The sequence below is a fragment of the Tursiops truncatus genome, chromosome 15, assembly GCF_011762595.2.
Source record: "Tursiops truncatus isolate mTurTru1 chromosome 15, mTurTru1.mat.Y, whole genome shotgun sequence".
In the NCBI taxonomy this organism is placed as follows: Eukaryota; Metazoa; Chordata; class Mammalia; order Artiodactyla; family Delphinidae; genus Tursiops; species Tursiops truncatus.
The window spans coordinates 10,054,266-10,073,600 of record NC_047048.1 but is presented as its reverse complement, the minus strand read 5'-3'; the positions used below and the strand labels follow the sequence as shown (position 1 = coordinate 10,073,600).

General features: G+C 37.4%; 1 protein-coding gene across 8 annotated transcripts in view; it reads right to left on the bottom strand.

Moving 5' to 3' along the window:
- GTF2I (general transcription factor IIi) overlaps window positions 1-19,335 on the bottom strand; it is a 95,863-nt gene that overhangs the window by 18,391 nt on the left and 58,137 nt on the right. For all 8 annotated transcript variants that reach the window (XR_012326038.1, XM_019921930.3, XM_073792018.1 and 5 more), the window contains 7 exons: window positions 16,083-16,193; window positions 14,854-14,919; window positions 11,014-11,197; window positions 6,945-7,003; window positions 6,086-6,157; window positions 1,221-1,404; window positions 154-212 (listed from right to left, as the gene is read on the bottom strand). Coding sequence is in view for 7 of the 8 variants with exons in the window: in XM_019921930.3 (XP_019777489.1) it covers window positions 154-212; window positions 1,221-1,404; window positions 6,086-6,157; window positions 6,945-7,003; window positions 11,014-11,197; window positions 14,854-14,919; window positions 16,083-16,193 (735 nt within the window). In the remaining variant the exon portion in view is untranslated. The remainder of the gene's footprint in view (window positions 1-153; window positions 213-1,220; window positions 1,405-6,085; window positions 6,158-6,944; window positions 7,004-11,013; window positions 11,198-14,853; window positions 14,920-16,082; window positions 16,194-19,335) is intronic.

Below are 19,335 nucleotides of genomic sequence, written 5' to 3'. Positions count from 1 at the left end.
GTGGATAAATCAAGGAGTGCCTGTATTGACCTTCCACAAAAGACTTTTTGGGTGGAAGGGAGAAAAAAGAGGAATTCCATGGCTTTAAAAGATTAATAAAAGCTTAGAAACTACTTACTTAAGCTTTTAAGAAGGATTTCACAACTATCTTACCTGGTGTATTCGTTCTTGGCTGAGTAACTTCAGTAGTGCTGTGAGTCAGGAGCTCTGGTCTGTAAAAATACAATTGACATCAGGATGAGAGCATTTAAGCCCACTTTAATTTCCAGTGTGGTTCACTCCACCTTCATTTGCAGTGACAATATCATTTTGGTGACTTTAATTATTCTTAAAGTAGCAATTTACAAAGATTCAGGTGGAACCACCTGTATGTCCTCAAAGGAATTTTAAGCTTAACTTGTGCAAAACAGTTGTGTTTTGCCCCAAAGCAGTTCGACCTCCTGTTTCTGAAACTTCAGATGAACTAGAGCACAATACAGGTAGATATATCTAGCTATGTCACCCTAAAGCATGTCCCAACAAACAGACACACAAATGCACAACCCCCAAACAGCAAACAAATTCTGTCCCAACGATAATTCTTCTTTATTAAATGGGCCTTCTGTTCCCACTCCCTGCCCTCAAATTACCCATTCTGCTAGCCTTCAAACTCAAGCCAAAATAACCCTCTTAAGGTCCAATTCAAATTATTTTAAGAGGAATCAGCTTTAAAACCCCTTCAATACTCTGCTGATTGCAAAGGACAGAAAGCCTTCCTCCACTGGGCCACCTCAGTCTGTCTATCATGCTATACCCTCAAGGTCATCAATCCTTCCATACAGAATGGTGTGGTTAGCCGAACATTCGAGTACATCTGACACCTCCCTGCGCCTACCTACCTATGTTACTTCCTTTATTTGAACCCCCTTCTTGCGTTCTCTATGCACAAGTGACCAAACTGCATGCCACCCTTGCCTTCTCCCCTAAAGTGTTCAAGTAGCACTTTACTGCACTGATCTATATAATAAGCCTCCCAAGGACAGGATTCCTGGTGCACCCAATTTTGTACATCTGGTGCCTGGCACTGCATAGACACTTGCTCAAAAAATGAATCTAAATGTAATACCTTAATCTTAAATATGGAGAGTAAGTCCAACTGGGAAGGGGAAAAGCCCATTTTTATAAAATTAATTTTTTCTTAATGACAACATTAAATTTGTTTCTGCAAATTATAATCCTACCTTTTAATAACAAATTTAATTCGATTGCCCACTTGAATAATTTTTTCCAGCCTTGGGATTCCATACCACGAGGGACTTCTAAAAGGAATGTTTTCTGGTAGTCCTTCCACATAGAGGTCATGAGGATGTGCTTCAAACTTCTGGTAAGGTACAGCCTTGGCTTCGGTGCTCCCTAAGGCTTCAGCTTTACAGAAGAAAAGCAATACAAAAGACTGGAGATTAAGTTTCTGCTGAAATCGTATTTTATTACAATCCATAGCAAAGTATATGTCAACTTTTTAAAAAGCAAAGTATACTCTGAAAATATCAACAGCAACTACTGAAATAGACTTAATACAGCAAATGCAAATATTAAATGACCCATGATCAAGAAGTAACTTTTGGTGAATTTAAGTTTCCTGATACTAAGGCCATTGTAATAGCTCTAAGATCTTATTTTTATGTATTCTTTTTTAAAAGATATTTATTTGGCTGCGCTGGGTCTCAGTTGCGGCATGCGGGATCTTTAGTTGCAGCATGCATGTGGGACCTAGTTCCCTGACCAGGGATCGAACCCGGGCCCCATGCATTGGGAGCGTGGAGTCTTAGCCACTGGACCACCAGGGAAGTCCCTCTAAGATCTTATTTTTAAAATTCTCAGTATCTTTGAGAATAAATAAAAAGAAGAAAATCATGACCAACAATAAAGAGTGCAACTTAAATACTACTTTTTCAAATATCCGGAGGCAGAATTTTGCTACTTCATGCTTCATGAGTACAATAAACTTTTTATGGCTCTTGCACACTAACTTACTTCAGGCTATACTTCTACCTGTATTGCAACCATAAGATTACTGTTCTTTACCCCTCAAACCTCATCAGTGTACCATTTTCCAAGGAAATAATTCATGGAATGACAAATAAAAATAGTAAGCAGAGGCTGGTTTAGATTAAAAGAGACATATCAAGCAAAATTAAGGCACGAAACTTTATTGTTTAAATCCAGGTTCGAAGCAAAAACTTAGAAGATACTTTTCAGATAAATGAGGAAACTCAATGAAGGACTGGATAAGAGCAAAGAGACTGTTAATTCTGTCAAGTGTGTGATGAGGACACTGTGACTGTATTTAAAACGTTAATGTTGGGACTTCTCTGGTGGCGCAGTGGCTGGGAATCCACCTGCCAAAGCAGGGGACACGGGTTCGATCCCTGGTCTAGGAAGATCCCACATGCTGTGAAGCAACTAAGCCCGTGCACCACAACTACTGAGCCCGTGTGCCACAACTACTGAAGCCCGTGCACCTAGAGCCCATGCTCTGCAACAAGAGAAGCCACCACAGTGAGAAGCCTGTGCACCATAACGAAGAGTAGCCCCTGCTTGCCACAACCAATGAAAGCGCACACGCAGCAACGAAGACCCAACACAGCCAAAAATAAAATAATATAAATAAAAGTGTTGTTCAATGGCGCACACTGAACAAGGAAAATGACACCATGCCTGTGATATGCTTTATTAAATTCCTACAAGGGGAATGAAAGAGGAAAGGATGAACAAAATGTGGAAAATCTTAAACATCACTGATTATAAAAATCGGTATATGGGAATGCATTGTACTATTTTTCTACTTTTGAATAGGTGTGGCATTGAAATTTTAAAATGTAAAAATGTAATTACTAACCCCCACTATGAAGCCACATCCAAACAGAGCTTGTAAGAAGAAAGATCCAAACAATTTACAAAGTATCAGCACTTATGGTCTCCCTCGTATTCTGAGTTACATTTAAACATTTTACAATCTGATGGTTGAAAAAAGAGTGGCTCCTTGAAGCATCTGCATTTCTTTGATTGTTAGTTTGACTTTCCTCTCAAATTCAAAGGCCTTCTGTCTTAATTTCTTCCTTCATTTCATTAGCACCAAATCTGAAGGGCTCAAGTATAGGATCTCTTTGATAATAGTAAGGAGTGTGTATTTGAAAAAACAAATACAATGTAATTTAGATCATGGCTGTGAAAAGAAATATTCTCTTTTAAAATATGTAAAGGCTTTCACACTCACACCTGGGAGTAATATTAATTGTAATTATTCTGTTAAATATAACAAAAAAGAACAAAATCCTAATTCTAACAAACTTTCTATAAAATAAAAAAGAACCAAACTGTTGGAATTGAGAGGGAAACAGCACAAGTTACAGAAAAGAGGAAGGCCAAGTGCATTAGTGTTCATCACATCATCTACGAGGTCTCCCCTATATTAAGTAACCAACCCTCTGTCTCCCTATCCCCCTCATTTGCTTAATTTTTTCCTGAACACTTAACACCTTCTAATATACTGCATATTTACTGGTTGCTTTGCTATGCATATTTCCCCAAGTTATAAATGAATGCTTCCCAGGGGAAGCATTCACCATCCTCTGTGCTGCTGAGTTCTTAGCACCTGACACTTAGGGGGTTCACAGGTGCTGAATGACTCTGCTGCTGCTGCTATACAACTTTCAAGACTTGTGTCTGATATGACAGACAATCTTATGTTTTCTTCTTTCCCTTTCAGTAACCTTAAAGAAAGCACCAATCTGCTGGCTTCTCACTCTCTAAAGTGACTCCAGTCCCAAATGACCCACCTGAGGCCACAAGCAGGATTTTGCTGTTTGTAACGTAACAATACATAGGAGTTATCTATTTTCTTAGCTCTGATACAATGAGAAAATACTTTCTACAGGCCAATTTTTCTCTCTATGAGTACACTATCTCACACACAGCTTTCTCCTTCCATGAGGGAAAAGTCATGGGTGCCATGGCTGGCTGGCAGGCACCCATGATCTAATAGGATTGGCTGCTTCTTACCCCAGGCTGAATTTCTAGAACTAAATGTGAGGCCAAAGTTTAAGCCTGTTAATGCAGATGCACATTATCCTATGTCAGCTACTCATGAATTACGATTATGATGACACTATGGTGGCATCTCAAATGACAAATAAGGTTCATAATCTTATTTCACTAAATGTCTTGGAAATATAATGATTTTTAAAGTGGTGAAGATTCTCTAGTTTATTGTTCATTAGCTGATTTCTGACCAGATGTACGAGGAGATACATTTTCATTAAGGTCCTACATTCATGTTCGGTGGTCAAGGATATTGATGAGGAAAAACTTACACTCTGACTTCTTCTCAAGGCTCAGGAATTTCTCAGTAATTTTTAAAAACTGTTCCATGTATTTTTATTTAATTAAAAAAAATTTTTTTGAGTCACACTTTTATTTATTTGTTTGTTTGCCGAGGGGCATGTGTGATCTTAGTTCCCTGACCAGGGATCTAACCCGTGCCCCCTGCTTTGGAAGGGCACAGTCTTAACCACTGGCCCTCCAGGGAAGTCCTTCTGAGTAATTTTTTTTTTTTTGCGGTATGCGGGCCTCTCACTGCTGTGGCCTCTCCCGTTGCGGAGCACAGGCTCCGGACGCGCAGGCTCAGCAGCCATGGCTCACGGGCCCAGCCGCTCTGCGGCATGTGGGATCCTCCCGGACCGGGGCACGAACCCGCGTCCCCTGCATCGGCAGGCGGACTCTCAACCACTGCGCCACCAGGGAAGCCCCCTTCTGAGTAATTTTTAATGACACTGGTCCATTCAGTATTTGTTGAGTATCTGCCCAAGCACTGTTCTACTAATAGCCAAGAGAGACAAGATCTGGGCTGCTGTTTGAACTGTGTTGTAGTGGAAGGAAAAAGGTAGCCATTAGTGCTTTAAGAAAAATTAAAGGGTGATGACATACAGTGTGCTTCGTGGTTTATGTTAGAAGGGTAGGCAGTAAAATCTGGCTGCTTTGGGGCATTGACTTTGACTACAGTGACAGACAGCAGTGAAGAAGAAAAAGATATGGATTTGCAGTGTGTTTTAAATGTAGAGTCAGCAGGAGGCCTTGTGGAAATGAAGAAATCAAGCGTGACCGCTAGGGGGTCTGGCTTGGAAGACTACGTAGAGTGTGGTGCCACTGGGAGGACTGGGAAAGGAACATGCTGGAGGGGGAATCAAGGACTCTATCTAGGACCCGTGAAGTCTGAAGAGCTGTCAAACGGCTGGGTGAATATAAAGGTGTGGTGTGAGAGGGCTAGAAACTTGAATGTGAAAGTCATCGGGAATATAGACAACACTCTATTTTTAAGACAGAGTGGGACTATCTGTGGAGGGCTCAGGACTGAGCTGTAGAGTAGCACCCCAAGATTTAAAGAATGGACTCAAGGGAGGTACCAACAAGAGAATGAAGAGGACAGCCAATAAGACATGAAGAAACCCAGGAACAAACCAAGAGTCAATAACGTTTGCAACTTCCCGTAAGAATAGTTTAAAATGCTTAAGAAAAAAAAAAAAAAGCTTAAGAAAGAAAAAAAATAAGACAACTATGTTGAACACTGCTGAAAAGTACAATAAAGCAAGGGAGTTACTTCTGGTAACAAAAGATGTTGCAATGATAAACCAAACCTGAGTATTTTAAGTGTTTAGGGATGCAAGCACAGCAAGCACTACAAACAAGACAACCGAAACACTGCTAAGCAGCAGCCTGCCTTCCAGGGACACACTGCTACTGGTGGTCCCCTAGATGCCACTGTGGTACACCATTAAAAGGTACGAAGACAAAAGGATTCCCAAACTGTGAAATGCCCTGTGCCGAATAACCTGTACACGGTATAAATAACTTAGTCAAGAGTACGTGGGTTTTCATTACAATATTCTCTTCCCTTCTGTACAGATTTAAAACTTTTCATAGTATACGTTAAAAAAGCAACAATAAAGGAAACTGGAAATGAGTCATCCATTGTATTTACTTTCTTAAAGCAAAATCTGGAAAAGTTATTCTGTAATATACTTTAGCTAGGGGGGAAAATTAAACTTACCAAATTTTTTGCAGAAAAGCTGATCTACCATCTTTCGTAACTTAGTGATTCTGGCATACCACTCTTCTTTTACTGTAAGGGTAATATACACAAATTCTTCAATTTGATGACATTAATAAATTATTAAATGTTACTAAATAGGTGGTATTGTTTTTCTGTTCTAACTAAAATTACTTCTAAGATTTTAGAATGTGTTTATTAAAACAGTGCTGACATTGAATAAAATGTGTAAGAACAAAACAATAACAAAATGAAAATTCACAATAGTGATTTTACAGAGATAAATTGAAAGTGTCACCACTGAAGCTAGGAAATAGAATTCATTTTACTCAAGATCAGCTAGCAGGTGATTTTTGTGATGATAAATTTGGGGCCACAATAATGCTGGCAATCCTTTCATTACACCAACTCTAAGTGATGCAATTTCCATTTTATATCCCCACCCTACTCCCTCCACTCCAGAGCAAAAGCAACTAAGAGAACAGATCATGATTGGATTTCCTTCAAAATACATCTAACCAACAAGTGATGATGCCCATGGCTACGTACTCTAAGAAATAAGTCTTTTTAACTCCTGGGTATAATGATGGATGATCATTCAACTGATACTAATACAGACTAGGATACTACAGACTAGGATAATAAACTGTTCAATACATTATGCCAGAAAAATTTTGTATCTCAAACATAGAACAGACATGGTCCTTTTATAGTTTATCCAGAAATGTGATGTTTACATTTATTTATAATGGGTTATTAAAAACAAAATGGGTTTATTATTCTAGAGAATCCTGGACAATATTCCTTGTACATCATGTTCTGATTTGACATACTATTTGACACAAGTCTGGAGACCTACCTCCTGAAGCTGGTTTATCAAGCTGTAAGTCTTCACGTGTTGAATTCAAAAGTTCATGTCTGAAAGGTGAGAAAAATTACTAAATATTTACCAGATAATATTCAGCAAAAGTAATAACTACTAGTACTTATGTCATATTCAGTCATCAAAGCCAGTTTTTAAAAGACAGCCTGAACTCTTGAGCACAACTAAATCCTAATTTCTTGAGATTTCCAGAGTAATAAAACCAAATGGTAACTGCAAATGGCTTCATAATGTGCTTCACGGAGTGTGTGTATACGTGCGCGCGTACACACAGACACATACACACACACACTCACACACACAGAGTAAACTTTGTAAATCAAAGATATTTCTTAAAAGCATAACACCAGGGCTTCCCTGGTGGCGCGGTGGTTGAGAGTCAGCCTGCCGATGCAGGGGACACAGGTTCATGCCCCGGTCCGGGAAGATCTCACATGCCGCGGAGTGGCTGGGCCCATGAGCCATGGCCGCTGAGCCTGCGCGTCCGGAGCCTGTGCTCCGCAACGGGAGAGGCCACAACAGTAAGAGGCCTGCGTACCGCAAAAAAAAAAAAAAAAAAAAGCATAATACCAAAGGAAGCAAACTGCAAAAATTTTAACTGGGAGTCTTCAATTTTACATAACATTCAAGACCACCTTACTTAAAAACATCTATAGGGGCTTCCCTGGTGGCGCAATGGTTGAGAGTCCGCCTGCCGAGGCAGGGGACACGGGTTCGTGCCCCGGTCCGGGAAGATCCCACATGCCGCGGAGCGGCTGGGCCCGTGAGCCATGGCCGCTGAGCCTGTGCTCCGCAACACGAGAGGCCACAACAGTGAGAGGCCCACGTACCGCAAAAAAAAAAAAAAAAAAAAACAACAACAACAAAAACCCATCTATAATCTGGTTATAAAAACCATATATATTTCAAAATTAACATTTGCAGGACGGTATACATGCTTTTAAAAACTTCTTCGGAATACACAAACACCCCACAGAATTTTTACAATCTAACGTATGTATCCCGCCTCACTCTATTTTGTTGTAATATCCTGAAGTAACAGGGAAGGCGGGGGAGACTGAGATCACAGAGAATCATGGCCATATATTAACCATAATCTTGAAAATGTTAGAAACTAATATAGGGTTAAGTCAATGGAAGAGCTGTGAAATAAAACATTTGCTGAAGTACAGCGTTACCCTTCTAAGTAAACATCCTAGTTTCTGTTTATCAAGACTAACCACATTAACCTTTGGGGAAAGGCTTACAAAGTCCCTTCCAAATGTGAGAGATGGCTTCCCATAAATAAGGACATCGAAAGGACTTGAACAGAACCTGCACAGCATGAGTACCTTGTGGTGAGCTTGCACAAACATTTAAATACACAAAGATAGAGTTTTATATGCTTTAAGATGAGCAACCATGAGCAAAATCTATAAAATTATTTGTATGTTTTCCTTAGTCATTCAAAAATTTTTTTCAAAACTTCTAACAAATTTAAATGCAAGCACTGTAAGAAAATGACAGTACAAGAGTTCTTAGAACAGGCTTATTAATATATCAATATGTAGGGAGGAAGGAGTGGTTATTTGATTCCTGACTAGGACTGGTGTCAGGGTTTTATAACAAGCCTCTCTTGTTTACCATTCAATTTCATGAGAGACTACAAAATATTCATTCATTCTTTCTTTCTTTCCTTCTTTCTTCCTTCCTTCCTTCTCATTGCCTTGTTTCCTCATCTGTTAAAAAAAAGTGTGGGTGATTTATAAAGTGCTTGACTGTACTGGACACATCGGGCTGAATTGCCATTATTATTATTCTGACTTCAAAGCTTGTTCTCCACACCAGGGTGTCTCAAACTTTAATGAGCACTGGAATCATCTGGGATCCTCATCACATGCAGGATGGGTCCAGTAGATCTAGGTAGGATCTAAGATGTGGTGTCTCTGAAAGCTCCCGGGTGATGCCAATGCTGCTAGTCTGCATGGCTGCCTACCACGTTGTCTTGTGTAAGGAGAGTTTCACTTGAATTGCTCACAGAAAAATGGAGGACAAAATCTTTCAAACTACAATTTATTTGAAAGAAAAATATCTCTTAGCAGCAAGTTTCTCTGTGGAGGACAGCTCACCTATTACCTATGGTATTTCTTGGGTCCTTTTTATCCTTAGTTAAGTCCTATCATTCCCTTATTTGATACCAATACAGAGGCAAGTCTGCTTGGTTATAATCTTTGATCAAGGTGTTTGTTAATTTCCCCACTTTCTCAACAGTATCAGAGCACTGCCAGAAAAATGAACACGAATACTTCTGCAAATGACTATCATTCTGCTGTTATTGACTTTACTATTTATAGCCCAAAGATATGTGGGAAAAAATTAAATCAGTTATAAGATGCACGTGACTCAAAAAGATCCATTCATATTAGAACTTAAAATGAAAGCCACGTAATTCAGGGGAAGTGAACCCCGCCCCCACTCACTGAAAGGTGAGTACTACGTGGTCTACACCCATCATGGTGCTATCTTTCCCATGCCTGTGCCTGGCTGAGGAATAAGCACTTGACATAATCCTAACCAAAGAGAAGTAAGGCCATATTCCAAGGTTTCCTTCTCTCAGAGAAACACAGGTAGCTACTGTCCCTCCTAGTAGACATGTCCGGCTGTGAGTTCTGGAACTATGGCATCCAGCTCACTAGTCTAAGGAAACTATCAACACAAGGAAGGAAGAATCTGGAAAGGAGCAGAAGCAGAGCCCCAAGTATCACTGTTTTATTTATTTTCTAATTTTTTTAACTTTTTTTTTTTGGCCGCGGCATGCGGGATCTTAGTTCCTGACGGGGGATCAAGCCTGTGCCCCCTGCAGTGAAAGCGCACAGTCTTAACCACTGGACTGCCAAGTATCACTGTTTTAATCATCCTATCTCTGACCCCCTTGCTACGTGAGATAAGAATCTTACTGTAACAAGCCAATTTGAATAAGGGTTTTTGTTACTTGTGCTGGAGACATCCCAACTGCTACCCAACCTCTTTCATGCTGCAATCTCTATTTGCTTTCAAGCGTGTTTGGCTACAGAATTCAAGGTTCAAATCATTTTCAATTCGAACTTGGAAAGAATGACTTAATAGCGTTACATCCATTACTACTCAAATCAAGTATATGATATCTGCGTGATTTTCATTCTTTATGATGACATGGTCTTATTCTCTAGAACCTAATGATTTCTACCTTTATCCTTAGGACACTGAAACTTTATGAAATGTGACCAGGCATATATCTTTGTTTTCTTCTCATATCCTTTCTCATGTCTCATATACACAATCATCTTTACAATTTATAATACTAACAATCTTTTAGCCCTTGCATTGAAAATTTTAGTTTAGCAATTATATTTGATAATTTCCTAGACAACTATTCTCCAATTGTTCCTGTTTACAAATGCATCTTGCTTCATGCATCTAATTAGAAAGTTTTCATATATCAACATTTGCTGAAATGTTGTTATATGCCCTCTTAGTTTTTTTAAACTTTTATTGTAATCTTAATAGAATTTTAGTCAGTAGAAATTATGGAAATGTGTGATGTGGCTGCCATTTTTAAATGCAAGCATTTACACTTCCAATTGCTGCACATAAATTTTTGTTTAAAGCTCCTTGTTACAACCCTTACGTCAGTGCTAAAGAATTTATAGCATTCTGCTATTTTTTTCTTTTCATTCTTACTTCTATTGTTTATTTTTATTTTATAATCGACTTTATTTCCACCTATGGTTTTTAAAATTCAGGCCTAAAACAATAAGACACTGATACTTCAGTATTTTCTTTAGCACACGTAGAGAAAAATTGTAAAAGAAAATAACAGTGGTACGCCAGTCAGGCATGGACAGGTGTTCATACTCCAAAAGCCAACCCTGGCATAACTGACATAGACACATTGAAAAGTAGAAATAAAACAACATATAATAACTCAAACTTAATTTAAATATAGCCCTAGTGGTTAGTGAATATTTGTCAACAACATAAAAAGATGCACTAATCAAGAACAAAGACCAAAGTCCAAGAGTCTTACTTCTTTATCACAAAACGAATCCTTTCCTTTGCAAGTAATATCCTCTCAAGGCGAGGAATTCCGTAAGTAGATGGCCTTCTAAAAGGGATTCCTTCCGGAAGTCCTTCTACATAAAGATCTTCCACGTGGGACTGGAAAAGAGGGTACGGGATCGTCACAGGACCTTTGGCTTTTATAGCTTGAGCTTTAAGGGTAAAAAGAGAAAGGGAAAATTATGAAATGACAAGGATTAAGCACAGTTTGTAGAATAGAATAATAATCGAATACATACATATTGCTTTGTAACTTTTATTATCACTGCATCAGAAGCAAAATAGTACAGAAGAACTAAGAGGAAAATACCACCAAAGATGCCAGCACTCTACTTAGTCAAAACTGCAATGAAATAATATATTATTTTGAAATAATGTAGATATAGGCAGACTTTCTACTCAAATTTGAACCATAAATGACCCCAGAAAAATATACCAGCTAATTTCAGCTAATACATACAGCATATAATGAGAAGTAATATTTTAAAAACATAAATGTTCATGTAAAAAGGATTTTTTAATAAAATAACTGAAGCAGAACATTTTTCTGAACTGTAAAAATTCTAAGATTCATTTACCGAGAGTAAAATAATACAACAACTGCAACAAGCCAAATGCACAAGGAATCTTAAGAATCGAATACAATGAACAGACTTTGATAGTTTTATTAAACAAACTACAAAGAGTCAGTTTTTCTAAACAATAGGGGACATTTAAATATCACTGGGTATTAAACAGTATAATGTTTTTAGGTGTGACAATGGAACTGAGATTAAGACAATGCATTCCTCTCACCCAACTTGGAATTTTACAATTTAGAGTTTTGAGAGGTGAAATGACATGATGTCTTGGACATCAGAGTTTTAAAATGTTCTTGTATCACAAAGAGGACAGGAAAGGACAAGAAAGAAAATATTATAAAATATTAAACACTGTTGAACTTGGGTGATGGATATTTAAATAGAGGGTCTTTGGAAGTATGAATTTCATAATAAAAAGTTTCAAAAAGCATCAATTTACGTTCATCTACAACACAAGCACATTTTTAGCTAGCATTAAAAATTGCAAACATTTTGATACTAAGTAAAGCCATGCCAAATTCTCCATGACTACATAGCAAACACCACTAATTCTTTCAAAGGTTTCTAGTTCATGTAATTAACATATAGCACAGTTATATAAACTGCTTTCCAGTGAACAGAACAGCACAGATGCTACTGACCTTGCCAGAAAGGTTCCAAAGCAAAAATGACTACGGTGGACTCCCCTCAGCCCCTGCTCCCTCAGGAATCACCTCTCAGAACAGGTCCACTTTTTTGCTGGTATTTTATGTAGAAGTTTATTTGCTAAACATTAATCTTTGTATTCAAGTTTCAAGTGTACCATATTACACATTAATTCTGAGTTAGATTTAATATCCTTCATTGATATACTACATCTGAAAATCATATTCACATTTAACAATGAAAATACCTTCCCCAAAGGCAATTACCATTAAAGATGCTTTGAAATTATGAAATGTGAATATTGTTATTATAATTTCACAATGATTGGTAAACATTATTCTCTTATATGCAAAATAATCAAATAAATATATCATCATCACAACAGAAGTAAAAACATAACCTTTGCTTCTCTCTATGAGAAACACAGAAATTTATAAAACTGTGATAAGTAAATTACTTTTATTCATAATAGTACTAAATTAAGAATACAATAACAAAAATATAAACAGCAAGCATTTCTTACGTACTTACATCCCAAGTATTATAGGAAGCACTTCACAAGCACTATCTCATCTATCTCATCAAATCTTCAGAGTAGAGCTATAGTTCTCATGCCTTTCACAAACGGCTCAGAGAGGACTAAGAGAACATGGCCAGACAGTCTGTCCCCATAGCCTGTAATCTTAACCACCACGTTATATAGTGCTTCCATGTAGAAAGAATATGTTGTGAGTTTTTACTTTGAAATGGTCTAAATAAAATCACAGGCAATAGGACTTCCCTAGTGGCACTGTGGTTAAGAATCCACCTGCCAATGCAGGGGACATGGGTTCGAGGCCTGGTCCGGGAAGATCCACATGCCGCGGAGCAACTAAGCCCATGCGCCACAACTACTGAGCCTGCACTCTAGAGCCCGCGAGCCACAACTACTGAAGCCCACATGCCTAGAGCCCGCGCACTGCAATGAAGAGTACCGCTCACCACAACTAGAGGAAGCCCGCACGCAGCAACGAAGACCCAACGCAGCCAAAAATAAAATATAAATAAATTTATACAAACAAAAAAAAAATAAAACAAAATCACAGGCAGTAGACTCTGACTACTGAAACATGGGAAAAATACTGAGAACCTTAAGAAAATAACTGAAAATATTAAAGAAGGGTTCCCTGGTGGCGCAGTGGTTGAGAGTCCGCCTGCTGATGCAGGGGACACGGGTTCGTGCCCCGGTCCGGGAAGATCCCACGTGCCATGGAGCAGCTAGGCCCATGACCCATGGCCACTGAGCGTGCGCGTCCGGAGCCTGTGCTCCGCAGCGGGAGAGGCCACAACAGTGAAAGGCCCAAGTACCGCAAAAAAAAATAAAGAAATAAAAAAATAAAGAAAAAGTTACTGAATTCCTCATGAAGTCTACTCTAATTCTAGATCTTCACTGAGGACTGTTATAATCCGTGATAGGGAACTGTTCAAATTACTTAAAGTAAATAAGCCCAATGTGGTTTATCATTTAAAAACTTCACTTAGAGGGGCTTCCCTGGTGGTGCAGTGGTTGGGAGTCCGCCTGCCAATGCAGGGGACACGGGTTAGAACCCTGGTCCGGGAGGATCCCACATGCCACAGAGCAGCTGGGACCGTGCGCCACAACTACTGAGCCTGCGCTCTAGAGCCGTGAGCCACAGCTACTGAGCCCACGCACCACAACTGCTGAAGCCCGCTCACCTAGAGCCCGTGCTCCGCAACAGGGGAGGCTGCCGCGGTGAGGGGCCAGCGCACCGCGGCGAGGAGTGGCCCCCCGCTTGCCGCAGCTAGGGAGAGCCTGCGCGCAGTGGTAAAGACCCAATGCAGCCAAAAGTAAAAATGGATAAAACAGATTTATAAAAAATAAAATTAAATTAAAAATTCACTTAGAGAAGCTCAGTAATGCAGGATAGTACTACAGACTTTCAAGTTACAATTCATTGTATTATACAATTTTACAGCTTCGCCAGTCATTTGCAAAGAATTCTCCACATTTAAAAAACCCAACAAAACAGATATTTTTAAACAATTTTTGCTATTTCTAGGTGAGCATTTGATACCAGGTGATAATAAATCTTGTTTCTCTGATTACTACATAAAGGTAGCTATAGGACGGAATACTAAAATAAAAGGAAAAGAGAATTTGAGATCTAACAAACTCAGGTATCTATCGAGAGTAGGGAAAATAAGGGCATCTAGATGAATACAAGATTTAACACATCAGGTTTAATGAAGACTATTGCTTAAGAAAACACTCTTCAGTTAAATCTCCAAGATTCAAGATTTTGCAACAAATATATAAATAAACTCCCAAACATGCATGCTGGAAGTTTAACGGAAATATTAATTGATAATTAAAGAAAGGAAACTTCTAAAGCTTTGTTGTGATCTGGAAAGAGAATTTCTAATATTTGGACAGACACTATCCACTACCTTTCCAGCGACAGATAAGGAAGGAACGCACAAACACTGGTAGAATGGGACTTGCTCACATTAGATGAACAGTAATTCCATTGTTAAAAAGCTTACCAACAAAACCTTACAGGAATTTTTGAGTTTAGACTTACCATACTTTCTTTCAAACAACTCTTCAACTTGTTTACGCAGGTCAGTAATTCGAGCATTCCATTTCTCTGAAAATTGAGAGAAAGTTAAAACTCAATGATAAATCCCTGTTTGGAGGCACTAATAACGTTCTTAAGATGACCCAACATCTAACGACTTATTTTCTACATAACATATCCTGATTTTTAATAATCCACCTGTCTATATAATTTTACTGTTTTCCTAAGGACTTTATCTTTTTTTGCGGTTCTTATAACTGGTTCAATGAGAGATTATAGGGTTGTTTAAAAATTATTTTCAGAACACTTCACACTGAGTACCTCTTTTTAAACTTATAAATTCCGAAAAGCAGGAGGGCAGAAAAGACCCGTCAATTAAACACCTCAAAGTGAGGCGAAAAAGAGAAAGGTCCCTAAAAAAAAAAAAAAAAAAAAAAAAGAGAAAGGTCCCCAAGACTGTGCAGGAAACCTTCTAAAACATGTCTAAGTTGCATGGAAATAAGACTTTATATACAGTTGCAACTTATAATAGCATGCTAAAGAATATATATAAACTTACTATATATGTAACTTCAATTTATATTTAGTAATTATGACTAGGACAACTTAAAATATTAAAGTACTATTTAAAAAACGTATAAAGCTAAATGTTCTATTTATTCAAAATATGGATCACAAACACATCTTGCCACTAACATTTTACTTAGTCCCTTCAAAAGGATACCACTGTGGTTTGATTAGATTAGAGGCCAGCAGTTACACAAAGCAAGAAAAATTAATATAAAAATTGTATCTGAAATAAAGAAGTGATCCAAATCTCAGACAAATAACTGAATTACTAAGTCATTAACACTGATTTTTAAGTCTACCTTTTTTTTTTTTTTTTTGGCCACATTACGGCTTGTGGGATCTTACTTCCCTGACCAGGGACGGAAGCTGGGCCCCAGCAGTGAAAGCATCGAGTCCTAATGACTGGACTGCCAGGAAATTCCCTTAAGTCTACCAATTCTAGTCAACAACAGAAGATACAATGTCTTATGCTTTGGTATACACAAACGTGTAAGCAGTGTCTTTAAGGTTACTTCAAACTGTCCATGGCTTTCCTCAGCTTAGATTATAAGGTAGTAATATATTTAAGGCATCCTCCCCAAAGAATGCTGTAACTCTTCAGTAACAGAAAAAGTTCGGAAGGAAAAAAAAGAAAAGAGGACCACATTTCACTGACAACTTACCAAAGTTGAACTCCCTCACTTTCCGTTTGCCGGCATTGGCAGGTTCTGTGACTGGCGGCTGGGGAGGTTCATTGCTCTTTGGTCTCTTGGTAGGCGGAGAATAATCATCATCTTGAAAAAAAAAACTATCATCACTGGAGGAACAGTCTAAATGAGTGAGTCTAAAAGCCACTGCCTGTAAAATTCTCAGCATTCAAAAGACGTGGGGGGATTTAAATGCGACTGGGACAGCAACCGCTATTTCTGTGTTGACATTTTCAGCGTATTTTTTCCCAGTTACATCTCCAGCTTTCCTACTCTTTTCGGAGGTGCTCAAGTGAATAACCCTCGTTTTCCTATGTCTTGCTCCTTTTTTTTCAGTTTGCTTAATTTGAATTAAGTCATACAAATTTCCCCTTCTCCTAACTCCTCTCAGACAGCTGTCTAGAATTATAGTGTATTTTAAGTCTTCCAAGAAAAAGGTTTTAATGGAGACAGCTACCAACAACTATACAAATATATAAGAAAATGGGGAGAAAATATATCTTGAATGGAAAAATATTTAAGCTTATACAAAATTCAAGCATACATAAAGGAGGTTGGATAACTGTATGTTAAAAACTTTTAACCAACAAAACTAAAAGCAGTAAGATTATATTATCTGTGAAACAGGTATTGTTGATTCATCCATGTATGGAGAAAATGAGCGATCATATATTTAATCACAGAATATAGACTACCCAAGAGTTTGTAGTAAGAGTTCTTTGCGGCTGTGCCTGCAATTCAACTCTGCCGTGATACTTCAATACATCTGGTGCTAGAATAAAGGACACTGGATCAAGTAAGAAAAGCTATCGACTGTCATCTTCTTCTGGTCCCTGAAAATATCAGTTGGCACATTACTGAGATTTCTGCTCAAACACCATCTATAAATTATTGAAAATACCATTTTCAGATATCTATACTTTAAAAAAATGTGGGATGAAGAAGAAAATAATCACCGGGTTAAAGGCAACAGCAGTAACAAAAAGATACCATAAGATACACTAAGTTCCACTTTTCAGTATAATTTTCATTCTCATTTTATAGCTAAACAAACAAGACCAGAGAATGCTATATGACTTAATCATGTCATATGATAGACAGTGAAGCTGAGATGAAATTATGGGTATCATTCTTTCAGCTAAACAGGTTAACTCTCAAAAAACAATAAGAAATTCAAATTTAGCCTAATATACAATGATGCCTTGGACAGCAATGGATAACTTTTATATACTTTGTATGTTAATCAAGGGAAAATCTGACTAAAGCCTAAAATACTTAAATCTCATTCCTACATAGCATCAGAGAACACAGACATGGCTGCCCTTGTTCACTGACTTTGGGTTCTTCCTTTACAGACAAAGCCTGTGGATACCAAAATCCACGGATGCTCAAGTCACTTATATAAATTGGCATATGATTCACATACAACCTATGCACATGCTCCCTTACACTTTAAATCATCTCTAGATTACTTCTAATACCTAAGACAATGTAAGTGCTATGTAAATAGTTGTCTGGCACATGGCAAATTCAAGTTTTGCTTTTTAGAATTTTCTAAAAAACTCTTTCTGAATACCTTCCATCTGCAGTTGTTTAAAGCTTGCAGATACGGTGGGCCAACTGTAATGTCAACAGATATTCTGATTACCTAAAATCATTTACTGACTGACTATTCAAACCAATAAGAGAAAAAGGTATCAATGTCACTGATACCAGATAAAGTCATATTAGGACCCATTTATGTGCTGGGAAAGGGAATACTATTTCAGGAACAAGTTATCATATAAACAACTTACGACACTACAAAAACTTTCACGCGTTGAATTCCACTGTAGAAACCCATGTTCAAATCCAGAAAAAACAAAAAAAAAATTTGTAGTAAAAAACAATTTAAAAATGACAAACTACCAGTAAAATAAAACTTGACTATGTAACATGGGCTCATAATGATTAAACTACTACAAGGATTAAAAATGGTCAAAAGATTCTTAAATAGGTTATTAAATAATTAGATTCACACCTAAGTAGATACATTTTGGAAAACGTATTAGGTATTTCTCTAACGTCTGGCTTTCAATTCTGAACACAGCTGACAAAACCCCCCCTTTCCAATTTCTAAATAGATTTTTAGACGCCTGAGAGTATTTTCAGGCTAATTTGCAAAGGGTAAAATGAAATATACTCATTTCACCTATGAATATTGTCAAAGCATTTTAAATGCTTAGTATTAATATTTCTTTACAAACATTAAGCAATGACATTTAAAACAAAAGTATTTTCCTTACAGGTTAATGCAGCCTAAATATCTCTATAGATTATCATTTAAAATTATTGCTAATTGAATTATATAACATGAAAACCAAAAGAGTATAAAATAAAATATAGCTTTAGGATGGTAATGAAAAGTCAGTGCTCTATTATATCCATCCCAATTGTAATCTGAACGGTTTGAAACTGAGGCCAAGGGGAAAGGGCAAGAGAGCTTTTCTTTAGTGTCCAAGACCTCATTTGTTCAATCAGATTAACATTTTAAAACAAAAGGATTTAATAGTATAAATATATTTTATAAAAGTAACCTCATCGACCATAAATAGAAAAAAGACAAATCTAGGAGAGTGTTTTTTAACAAGATAACAAATGATTTAACAAAGACTGTAAACTATTAAAAAGTGATTATCACATTTTTCTCCAGTGACAAATAATGAAGTCAATCTATTAAATGTAAACAGAGATGAAATTAATCATGTGTGATGATAAAATACCACAACATACATTTTATTAAAAGACTAACCCATTTCATATATTTATTACCTGATTTTAGAGTGTTTTAATTCATACGAAACATAGAATTAGATCAAGAAGAGCTATGAACTCAACCACACCTTCTATTTTTTTTTGGACTCTTGCAGCAAAAAACTCTGATTTTGAAAAAGTATGAAAAACTGTTACTCTTGACCTCAAAATCTCTTTCACAAAGGATCCAAATTATTTCTCTGCAGCAGAAACCAGTCTGCCTCTAACAATCAGTCCAGCAGGCAGCACTGTTTTCTAACTATCATGGTGCTTCAACATTATAAACAACCACTTTTGTGTAAAAAGACACATATCTCTGGACACTTCCAATTTAAGCCCAAACTAAAAATATTTACATCATCAAAACTAAAAGCTTATAAAATGAATTTCAAGATATTTTAACATGCAAAAGCTGCAATTCAGTGAGGAATATGTG